The 11,391-nt window shown below is 47.2% G+C and overlaps 1 protein-coding gene across 1 annotated transcript; it reads left to right on the forward strand.

Annotated features, from left to right (window-relative positions):
* The first annotated feature begins 9,086 nt into the window (after nt 1-9,086).
* Nucleotides 9,087-10,790, forward strand: CCL19 (C-C motif chemokine ligand 19). Its single transcript, XM_023201626.1, has 4 exons — nt 9,087-9,267; nt 10,016-10,148; nt 10,336-10,429; nt 10,520-10,790. Exons 1-4 carry the CDS (start codon nt 9,219-9,221, stop codon nt 10,538-10,540), a joined length of 297 nt encoding a protein of 98 aa, XP_023057394.1. The 5' UTR covers nt 9,087-9,218; the 3' UTR covers nt 10,541-10,790.
* The last annotated feature ends 601 nt before the right edge of the window (nt 10,791-11,391 follow it).

Below are 11,391 nucleotides of genomic sequence, written 5' to 3' on the forward strand. Positions count from 1 at the left end.
GCACTTCTCACCAACTCCACACACCATCATCTCCTCCCTGGATTGTTGCAACAGCCTCCACACTGGTCTCCCTGCTTCCATTCTTGCACCAGTTTGGTCTACTCTCCATTCAACAGCTAGAGAGAGTTTATGTCAGACCATGTCACACTTGTTCAATACCTTCCAATAGCTCCCCATCTCACTCAGCAGAATATAACAATGGCCTACAAAACCCTGTGCTATCTGGCCCCTGTTATTCTCTGACTGTATATCTCCTACCATCTTCCCCTTTTGGCCTCCTTGCTACTCCTCAAATACAGTCTTGCCTCTTTGCCCTTGCTGTTTTCTCTACCTACAACATCTTCACACAGACCTCTGCAAGGATTTCTCCCTCACCTTCTTCAGGTCAGCTCTCTGCTCAAATGTTATTGGTAAAGGTTTTCCTGACTGCCTTATTTAAAATAACACCCTCCGTCAATACTCCCTATCCCTCTTGCCTTCTTTATTTTTCTTCATAGCACTTATTGCCATCTGAGATAGATAGATTTTTCTTGTTTGCTTATTGTCTGTCTCTTTCATTAGTATAACAACACTGCAAGAGCAAGAACGTGTATCTGCTGTACATACTGCTGTATCTCAGTGCCAAGAACAGTGTCTGGCACATAGGAGGCCCTCAATAAATATTTATTGAATGAATGTGTAACAAATGCCTTGTTTATTGTTATTTAATTATTTCACCCCTTCCTGCTGATTCTCAGGGTCTTTCCCAACAGGCGCTCCAGGCAGATGGTATTGAAATTGAATTGAAACCTCTCTGCCAGCTTTGCACTATATGATTGTGTCATTTAGGATCTTGGCAGGAAACAAATGCCATACTCAAAAAAGGTTAATGGAAAAGAATTTAGTGAAGGGACCAGTTACAGAAGTGAGAGCAGGGTTGTTGTAGGCAGTCACTGCACGTGAATTAGTATAGCCCCAAACCTCAGACCGTCTCTTCTTCAAGGCAAAGTGTACACTAAATGTACTGCCCCAAATTCTGCACACTAAGAGGACTTCCCTTAACCACTGTATCTCAGGACCATCCCTGGATGGGGCTGTAATCAGCTGTCTCTTCCAGCTAATGCCAGCATACCTTACAGACCCTCTGTTAACTGTTTGTAGAGAACATCTCCATGAAGCTGTGAGTGTGATGAGAGGAAGAAGCAGAAAACAACACAAGTAGGAGTCTGAGCCATCTGGCCATGCTTTTATTCATACCTTCTGAAACTTCTAAGGTCTGGTCTCATACACACAATTCATTTCATAATGAATGCTGCTGTGCACATCCAACTATATGATTTGCTTAGATAGCACCCTCAGGTCACATTGTCACTGGATGAACTATAATCTGAGTTTGAGACCAGGGCCCCAAGGCCTATCAAGAGCTGCTTTTCAAATAGAAAAGAACTGTTAGCAGAAGAAGCATGGCCTTACTCCACTACACTAAGGTTCTTTGCTTTAACTCTCCTACTAGGGCTCCTACAGCACACCTTTATCTGCCACAGACAACATGAAGTTCACTGGATTTGTGGGTCATTCAGCCAGAGCAGCAGTGCAAATTTCCCTGGAGTCTGGACCTCATTCAAAACTATCAGCTTCTGCTGGGAATGATGGCTCACACCTGTAATCTCAGCACTTTGGGAGACCGAGGCAGGTGGATCACCTGAGGTCAGGAGTTCAAGACCAGCCTAACCAACATGGAGAAACCCCATCTCTACTAAAAAAACAAAATTAGCCAGGTGTGGCGGTGCATGCCCGTAGTCCTAGCTACTCGAGAGGCTGAGGCAGGAGAATCACTTGAACCCAGGAGCCAAGATAGCGTGATTGCACTCCAGCCTGGACAAACAAGAGTGAAACTCCATCTCAAAAAAAACAAAAACAAAAACAAAAAAACCTGTCATCTTTATGAGCCCTTGTGCAATATCCAGTCAACATTTTGCCGTAGTACATATAAATACAGTATATATTGCCTCTAAAACCCAAAGTGCTCTTTAACGTTATGCCCTAGATGACTTTTTCAGCTCGTCCCCATCTCCATAGCCTAGAAATTTCACCACATCTTGAAAAACACTGACTAGGGGGAAGATTTATAGAATCCGCCTGTGAAAGAGATCCAGGATCTCCCAGCCCCCCACCCAATCAAGAGGATTCAGTTCTGGGAAACCAACTTAAGTTTAGGAACTGGGTAAGACTGTAAATCCTTAATATAACTTGAAAATCAAGTTTCTGCTTACCAGGTCTGGAATTTTTCCACTTGTATGGGTCAAGTAGAACATTAGTAAACTGTCCATTTCATTACTAGGAACACCACGATTAATTAGCTACCACCACATATTCCTATGGGGCAAAGCACATGATTACCACTCATCTCTACAGATTTCATAGTAATTTCACTCACCTTATCACTCATGGTTAGGTGGTAACACCTGTCCTCTACCACGCAAGAATTCCATCATTCACCTTGAAATAAGGCTGCCCAGTCCCAAGAGAGAATCTCACAACCTCATTTCTAGCCTATTTCTAGCCTAGTCACACAGTGCTTTTCAAAGAGTTGGCATTCCCCTCAGGAATGTGTTCTTGCTGCCTTGAAGAAGAAAGTATCTTTCTGGGCCCTTTGGAGGTGTACAAAACAGGTAACTTCAACATTCATTTCTAACCTTTGAACCTCTTCCTCTACTTTACTATTCAAAGTATAGTCCAAGAACCACAGCATCAGCATCATTTAAAAGTTTGTGAAACATGAAGGCCAGATGTGGTGGCTCAGGCCTGTAATCCCAGCACTTTGGGAGGCCGAGGTGGATGGATCATCTGACGTCAGGAGTTCGAGACCAGCCTGGCCAACATGATGAAACCGCATCTCTACTAAAAATACAAAAGTTAGCCGGGCGTGATGGCGTGCGCCTGTAATCCCAGCTACTTGGGAGGCTGAGGCAAGAGAATCGCTTGAACCCAGGAGGTGAAGGTTGCAGTGAGCCGAGATGGTGCCATTGCACTCCAGCCTGGGCGACAGAGCAAGACTCCGTCTCAAAAATAAAAACAAAACAAAATTGTAAATGTGGAACATGAAACATCCTGGGCTTCACTCCAGACCTACTGAATAGAATCTACAATTTAATAAGATTCTCCCAGGTGAATCATGCACACATTAAAGTTTGAGGAGCTGTGTTCTACAGCAGGCCAGCGAGGTTCTAGCACCTCAACCTCACTGATCACAGGCCACTGTCAAATCCAGGCTTCCAGGAATCAACCCAACAGAATATTAACACAACTCCCAGGTGCTCAGCTAATATTAACACAATGATACCCAAATCATGCATGAGGACACCTATATGAATAAAATTGTCCTCACTGGTTCCTGGGATTCTCCCAGGACAAGTTGACAAGTTCCTGCAAATTTCCCAGCACCTACACTCTTGCTCTTGGAGCACATCCTGTACTTTCCTGTCTAGACAATGTTAGGATTGAACTCGAAGTATGGGCCTGGAGATTCTGATGTCTGGTCAGGGTGAGTCCTGAGGAGAAAAGGCATGCCCTTTGACAGAGAGTTATTATCTAATGGAAGGGAAGGGTGGATCCTTCATGGTTTACAGGGGAAGGGGGAATTATTTTCTGCCACCAAGGAAGATTCAGCGGTATTTGAAGGTCCAGAGTCCTCAGCTTTGTTCATCTCTGCTCAAATGTCACCATTCCAAGTTTCAGAGTCCTATGCCTTCCCAACAGTGCCTTCATTCTAGTATAAGGGCATCATCACTCAGACATGAATCCAAGACACTCGGGTCTTGGATCTGATCCTCAGCCATATCTGTCATGTGGCCACATATAATAAACATTCCTTAAGACTTCCATTTGAGTTAGAAGTTCATGGTCTAACCTTTTTTTTTTTTTTTTTTTTTTAGATAGAGTCTTGCTCTGTCACCAGGTTGGAGTGCAATGGCATGATCTCTGCACACCGCAACTTCTGTCTCCCAGGTTAAAGCAATTCTCCTGCCTCAGCCTCCCAAGTAGCTGGGATTACAGGTGCCCGCCAGCATGCCTGGTTAATTTTTCTATTTTTAGTAGAGACAGGGTTTCGCCATGTTGGTCAAGCTGATCTCAAACTCCTGACCTCAAGTGATCTGCCCCCCTCAGCCTCCCAGAATGTTGGGATTACAGGCGTGAGCCACTGTGCCTGGCCTAATCTTATCTTTTTTATTGGAATTTTACTAGCACAATCAGAAATGGCCAGTGAGGTTCTGGCCTCAATATAGTACTATAGTAACAATATAGTAATCACCATTTACAATCATCATTTGTGGCCATAGTAAGTGCCTCAGGTACTTTATCTCCTAATGTCTTGACTTCCAACATTTCATCCATGCCTCACGAGTGATAGTCTAAGTGACTGTGATGCTTCTACATGCTCCAGATTACTTGTGTCCTCTTTTCCCAAGCACAGAGACCATCCATGCCCTCATCAAGGGCAAGCCAATTCTAGAATCGCATTTTGGGAATCCATGTTCTGGTACTACCAATTATATCAGCGAGAACCCTGGCAGGAAACATAGCACACTCCAAGGATACAGGGAAAACCATGTTTCCCTACTCTCTACTCCCTCTCACCACTCAATACTTCTGTGACCTCTGGTTATTCATAAGTGTGTGGGATTTCTCCCCACCAAGAAATTCTCTGGCAGACAGTTCCTCAGTGGACACCAGATGGGTGTCCTCTAATTCAATTCAATTCTGACATCATTTACCTGGAGGTAGCATCAGATCCCACAAGTTGAAGGTTCAGTTCCACAAGACTGCCCCCCTACTTCAGATACCAATTGCAAGCACAGATTGTGGCCTATGCTTCTGAGTGACCAGCTATAAATAGGGGTTTCCACAACCCACCTGGGGTTCAATTAATTTGCTAGAGCGGCTTACAGAAGTCAGGGAAACACTTACTTATGCTTACCCATTTATTATAAAGGATATTACAAAAGACAGATAAACAGCCAGATGAAAGGGATGCATAGAGTGAGGTATCGGAAAAAAAAAAAGGTGTGGACCTTCCATGCCCTCTCTGGGCACCCTCCTCCAGGAACTCCATGTTTTCAGCTATCCAGAAGCCCCTACGCCAACTTAGTCCTTTCGGGTTTTTAATGGAAGTATCAGTACATAGGTATGATTGATTACATCATCAGCCATTGGTTTATCAACTCAAGCTTCAACCCCTCTCCCCCTACCCAGAAGTGGGGAGTGGGTGGGACTCCCCACCACTAGAGAATGTTAGAGAATGTTCCAACTGTCTAACCATGTGGCTGGTTCTTCTGCTGACCAGCTCCTATCCAGAGACTGTCTAGAGGCCTCCAGCCACCAGTTATCTCATTAGCATACAAAAGACACAATCTATCCCAAGATTCCAAGGATTTTAGGAGCTATATGTCAGAAAAGGAAGATGAAGACCAGATATATATTTCACAACATCACATACACTCAAAAAAATTTAACTGGAAAGATTTTAATAAAGGGACAATTTAAGAGATTGGGTCAGTATTAAGGAACCAACATGGGATGATAAGCTGTTGGGGTCTAGCAATGGTGAGAAGCCATTATCATACAAACGCTTGAAGGGGCAAGAGGAGGGAATAGTGTTTCCAAAGTCTGTCATCCCAGCACTTTGGGAGGCTGAGGTGAGTGGATCACCTGAGGTCAGAAATTTGAGACGAGACCAGCCAACATGGTGAAACCTCATCTCTATTAAAAATACAAAAATTAGGCCAGGCACGGTGGCTCATGCCTGTAATCCCTGCGCTTTGGGAGGCCAAGGCGGGTGGATCACCTGAGGTCAGGAGTTCAAGACCAGCCTGGCCAACATGGTGAAACCCCGTCTCCACTAAAAATACAAATACAAAAAAAATTAGCCTGGCGTGGTGGCAGGTCCCTGTAATCCCAGCTACTCAGGAGGCTGAGGCAGGAGAATCACTTGAACCCAGAAGGCAGAGGTTGCAGTGAGCCGAGATTGTGCCATTGCACTCCAGCCTGGGTGACAAAGGTGAAACTCCATCTCAAAAAAAAAAAAAAATTAGCTGGGGTGGTGGTGCGTGCCTCTAATCCCAGCTTCTCGGGTGGCTGAGGCAGGAGAATTGCTTGAACGTGGGAGGCAGAGGCTGCAGTGAGCTGAGATTGTGCCACTGCACTCCAGCCTGGGTGACATATTGAGACTCTGTGTCAAAAGAAAAAGAACAGAGATAGACCCATGGAAGGGAGGCAACCCAAAAGGATCACTCTAGACCAGTGGGCCTCAATCTGTAGACCATTTTGGGAGGTCAATGTGAGCCTTGGGATTCTCCTGCCTCAGCCTCCTGAGTAGCTGAGGAGTCAGGAGTTGAAATGGAGTTTCACCATGTTGGCCAGGTTAGTCTCAAACTCCTGTTCCAGATAAACAAAACTTACGAAGTTCATTAATAGTAGACCTGCCCATAAGAAAAGCTAAAGGGAGAAAGAAAAAACAAAAAACAAGCAAACAAAGAAATGCTAAAGGGAGACCTTCAGAATGAAACAAAAGAACAAAAAATAATAACTTACGCCACACAAAGAAACAAAGATCTCTGATAAACATAACAACATAGCAGGCTGGGTGCAGTGAACTTCTTGGATATGTATATTCATACTTTTCATCAGATTTCAGATGTTTTGTCATTATTTCTTCAGTTTTTTTTAATGCCCTATTCTCTCTATTCTCCTCCTGAGACTCCTGGGATGAGGTAGACATTTGATGGTATCTCTGAGGCTCCTTTGGATCTCAAACTTTAGCAGGTATCAGAGTCACCTGGAGGGTGTGTGAAAATGCAGTTTGCTGGACCCTATCCTCAGTCTCAGATGTGGTAAGTGGGAAGTAAAATCTAAGAATTTGCATTTCTAACAAGCTTCCAAGTGATGCTGCTGGCTGCTGCCCAAAGGCTACTCTTTGAGAACAACTGCCACAAGGGAAATTATTCACTGCCAGAACTGCAGCAAGATGAAAGATTTGGGGAATTAATACCTCAGCCTCTCTCCTTCCACCACTGATCTCCTGTTGCTGCTTCCCATGGACCAGCCCCAAACAGAAGCCAGAGAGCAGGAGACCCTGAGTAATGCTATCTGCAGAGGTCAGCCTTCCAGGGAGCAGAGCAGGGCCGTGAAGAGTGGAGAATGGATAGATTGGGGCAAACAGAATAACCAGAACCACCATGGACAGAAGAATGGATAGATCAATGGAAAGAGGGATGGATGCATGAATTAATGAAAGCCATGGTGGCTCACACCTGTAATCCCAACAGTTTGGGAAGCGGAGGCGAGTGGATCATTTGAGGTCGGGAGTTCGAAACCAGCCTAGCCAATATGGTGAAACCTCACCTCTACTAAAAATACAAAAATTAGCCGGGCGTGGTGGTTGGTGCCTATAATCCCAGCTACTCAGGAGGCTGAGGCAGGAGAATGGCGTGAACCCGGGAGGCGGAGCTTGCCGTGAGCCAAGATCGTGCCACTGCACTCCAGCCTGGGTGACAGAGGGAGACTCTGTCTCAAAAAAAAAAAAAAAAAAAAAAAAATGGACAAAAGAAGAACAATGGCTAACAGAACTTATTGTGCATCAGCCTCTAAGCTAAGGGCTTTTAAGGGCTTTACTCGGGGTACCTCATTTAATCCTGAGATGTAGATCTACCATTCCCATTTTACAAATAAGGACACTAAGACACAGAAACTGGAGAATTTTCATCTTGTCGCAGTTAGTAAGTGGTGGAATCTGAATCCCAAGCTAGGCGCTCTGTCTGCAGAGTCTCCCTCCTCTGCACCGTGTACTACCCGCGCTGTGCCATGACCAAGTGGCAGACAGGTGGTGTGGGGTGAAGGTAAAGAGTGTAAACCCTAGAGCACACCTGGGTCCAAATCATGCTCCAGTACTTACTAGCTGTGTGGCTTTGTGCTCTGAGCCTCATGTTCCTCATGGGTAAAATAAGAATAATAACGTGAAAATAAGAAAAACTACATCAATTATATTGTTTTGGGAAAGTTAAGCAAGGTAATAGTGGTAAAGTCCTTGACATAGAGCCTAGCACATAGTAAACAATCAAAAATACCATTACTATTATTATGATTAATGAATGGAAAGAAGCTAAGTCAGAAATTTAAGAGGGAAATGTTCCCCCTCCCTCTCCGCATCCAAAAGAGGGTCTAGGACTTGGGTGACGAAGCGTGAATGGGCGTTTCATATTTAGTTTCTCTTTCGAGGCCTTCTCTTCTGACCTTTCTCATAAGGGGGAAGTCACTTGTCCCCTCCTCCATCAGCCGATTCCTTGAAATTTTAAGATTTGTCTGAATATGAGCTGGCCAGCCCCTCTCCTTAGAAATCCCCTCTTGGTTCCCAGGACTGAGAAAAGGGGGAAAATGAAGGGGGCTATTCCAAGCCAATCTCCCTCCAGCTGTTCCTTTGACCCAGGTGTTGGACATAGGAAAATGGTAAATGGAGGAAAAGGAGGGCTTGCTGAGCCCCAGAGGCCAGAGATGTGGGATGGGGGTCCTGGGTCTCCTCCCAAGGTACCTGGCCTTTCAGCTCTGCTTGCCCCAAGGGAAGGACTGGTTCCCATATGGTGGGACCTTGGAGGCCACCCCAGGCTCTCATGGTTGTCCTGAGGGTGCCAGGGAGCCTTCTTCACCACCAGCCTCCCAAGAAAGAAGCACCAGTGAGGACAAGGGATAAGCCTAAGGAAGGGAACACAGCTCCTCACTGTGGCCCCCACCTTTGACCATCACTTCTGAACCCCAGCTCCATGGTTGATGATGCAAATGCCACCAATGGGATGACAGAGCAATCCCTTTCTCTGGAGAAACAGTGCACAGCCCCCTTTACTGGGCCAGACTGCAGACTTAAGTTCTCAGAGCAGGAGCCAAGGAAAGCAGAAGGAAAGGGCAACCGCAGTGGGGAAGAAGGAGGGGCAGGGTGAGATTCTGCCAGAAAGAGGGAGGTAACAGGGGAATCACAGAATGGGACATGAAGGGGAATTTCAGGCAGAGAAAGTGAAGCTCTGGCCATAAATAGGAGTCAGCTGCAGGACTCACATTCCCAGCTTCACATCATTCATACCTTGCATTTCACCCCTGCATCCCAGTCGCCCTGCAGCCTCACACAGATCCTGCACACACCGAGACAGCTGGCACTTACATATTCGCCATTGGCCTGCCTCTGTTCACCCTCCATGGCCCTGCTACTGGCCCTTAGCCTGCTGGTTCTCTGGACCTCCCCAGGTAAGACTGAAGGAAGAGTCAGGGTCAGGGGCAGTGAGGGGCTGGCAGTGGGTAATGTCTAGATCTCAGATTGCTTGGCACTGGACGTAAGGGACATGGTGAGTTCAGGCGAATGCTTAGGTCTGCATATTTCGGTGTGCCTGGCGGGTCTCTGCATGTGTGCCTGTTAGTGTGGGTATCCCTGTGCCCCTGAATTCCAATGCGGGTGTGTCTCTTAGTACCTCCTGGGGCCTATGGCTGTGGCTGTCTCTGCAAGCTCTATTTCCTACTGCCTCCGTTTCCCAGGCAGAAGGAGATTTGCTTAAGGTAGGGAGAATGGCAGACACCAAGCCAAGGCTGATATTCAAAAATTTAGCAATTAATAAGGCTCCTAACACCAGCCTACCCCATCCCACACCCCTCCCACACTGTGACCTGCATTAACTCTTTACTTACTGGATTGTCGTGGGAGAGAGGTTGGGGTGATCAGGGCAGCAGGAAGTCATTTGTGGGGCTCAGGGCAGTGGTTATTTGCAAAACAGTTTAGAAGTATGACAATATGTTTAGCAACCAGCAGAGCCAGAGCCATATTGGTGCATGCTGGTTGAATACCAGGTCTAACTCCTCCCCTACCCCATCACACACACACAAACACACACACACACATACACACACATACACACACAGAGGTGTCCTTAATCCGAGCTAGGGCCATGGCCACGCCACCCTCAAGGGCCCTGTGTCCTGTCACCTTCTTTCCCCATCCCAGCCCCAAGTCTGAGTGGCACCAATGATGCTGAAGACTGCTGCCTGTCTGTGACCCAGAAACCCATCCCGGGGTACATCGTGAGGAATTTCCGCTACCTTCTCATCAAGGATGGCTGCAGGGTGCCTGCTGTGGTGTGAGTGGTGGGGGGGGGTGTCTAGCCTCATCTCCCTTTTTAGCCCCTGCTGAGACTCCCACCTTCTTATTCCCCTTCTCCATGCCAAACCCAACCCCTTCAAGGAAATCTCTGAAACAGGTTCCCAGACATGGTCCCCAGATATGCTGGATTCTGGGGGTCCATTCTCTCTGACCTCTCACCCCAGGTTCACCACACTGAGGGGCCGCCAGCTCTGTGCACCCCCAGACCAGTCCTGGGTGGAACGCATCATCCAGAGACTGCAGAGGACCTCAACCAAGGCAAGCCTGGCCCTCCCTGGCCCTGTATCCTCCCTCTGAGCTCCTGTCTAAGATTCCAGCCCATGACCCTTCCTCTCCTGCCTCCTCTAGATGAAGCGGCGCAGCAGTTAACCCATGACAGCACCAGAGGGAGCCTGGAGTCCAAGTAAAGTGTTGTGAATTATTACCTAATCTGGGGAACCGAGGACCAGAAGGAAGCACCAGGCCTCCAGCTCCTCTGCACCAGACCTGACCAGCCAGGACAGGGCCTGGGGTGTGTGTGCATGTGAGTGTGAGCAAGAGGGTGACTGTGGTCAGAGTAAAGCTGCTCCACCCCCAGACTGCAATGCTACCAATAAAACCACTTGGTGTTTACAACTAATTGATCACAACCAGTTACAGATTTCTTTCTTCTTTCTCCACTCCCACTGCTTGACTAGCCTTAAAAAAAGAAAAAAAGGCCACCTGGCACCCATAGATCTGTCTGCTGTCTGTTTGCTGTCTAGCCAGGAGGACAGGAATAGGAAGGGGGAGGTAGAATGGCAGGATCTATTTTCTCTTCTGTGGCCTAAGGGGTCTCCTCACTCACCTTCACTTAACAACCTGATGCTCTCAGGATCAGCCTCATTGCTTTCCATAGTTCAGCGACAGTAAGCTTGGATCAGTTCCCTGAGTGAGCCAGTGTCTCATGCCTCCCAGCCTTTGCTCTCCAAAGCAGGTGTTCAAGCATCCAGGTGTCTGAGGGATCCAGTGTCACTCAGGGGAAGGGAGTTGTGGGGAACCAGCTCTCATGGCTGGGGGAGGTGGAGTGGGGCAAAGGACCCAGCTCTACTGCCTGGGGGGAAAATACCCATCCACCCATGCCCTTCCCTAGGTCTGGCACACTCTTCTCTCTCCTCTGCCCACCTGGCTTCCCATCTGGGTCCAGACGCCTCTTCCTCCAGGGAGCCTTCCCTGACCCCAGGCTGGGTTAGGTAGCCTCC

This window comes from Piliocolobus tephrosceles, chromosome 14, assembly GCF_002776525.5.
Source record: "Piliocolobus tephrosceles isolate RC106 chromosome 14, ASM277652v3, whole genome shotgun sequence".
Classification (NCBI taxonomy): domain Eukaryota; kingdom Metazoa; phylum Chordata; class Mammalia; order Primates; family Cercopithecidae; genus Piliocolobus; species Piliocolobus tephrosceles.

Excerpts from the sequence above, each read along its gene's own strand:
- CCL19 (XM_023201626.1), top strand. The coding sequence starts at position 9,219 with ATGGCCCTGCTACTGGCCCTTAGCCTGCTGGTTCTCTGGACCTCCCCA. Across the intron at positions 9,268-10,015 it reads GGTTCTCTGGACCTCCCCAG|CCCCAAGTCTGAGTGGCACC; the intron begins GTAAGACTGAAG and ends TCCCCATCCCAG. Across the intron at positions 10,430-10,519 it reads TGCAGAGGACCTCAACCAAG|ATGAAGCGGCGCAGCAGTTA; the intron begins GCAAGCCTGGCC and ends TGCCTCCTCTAG.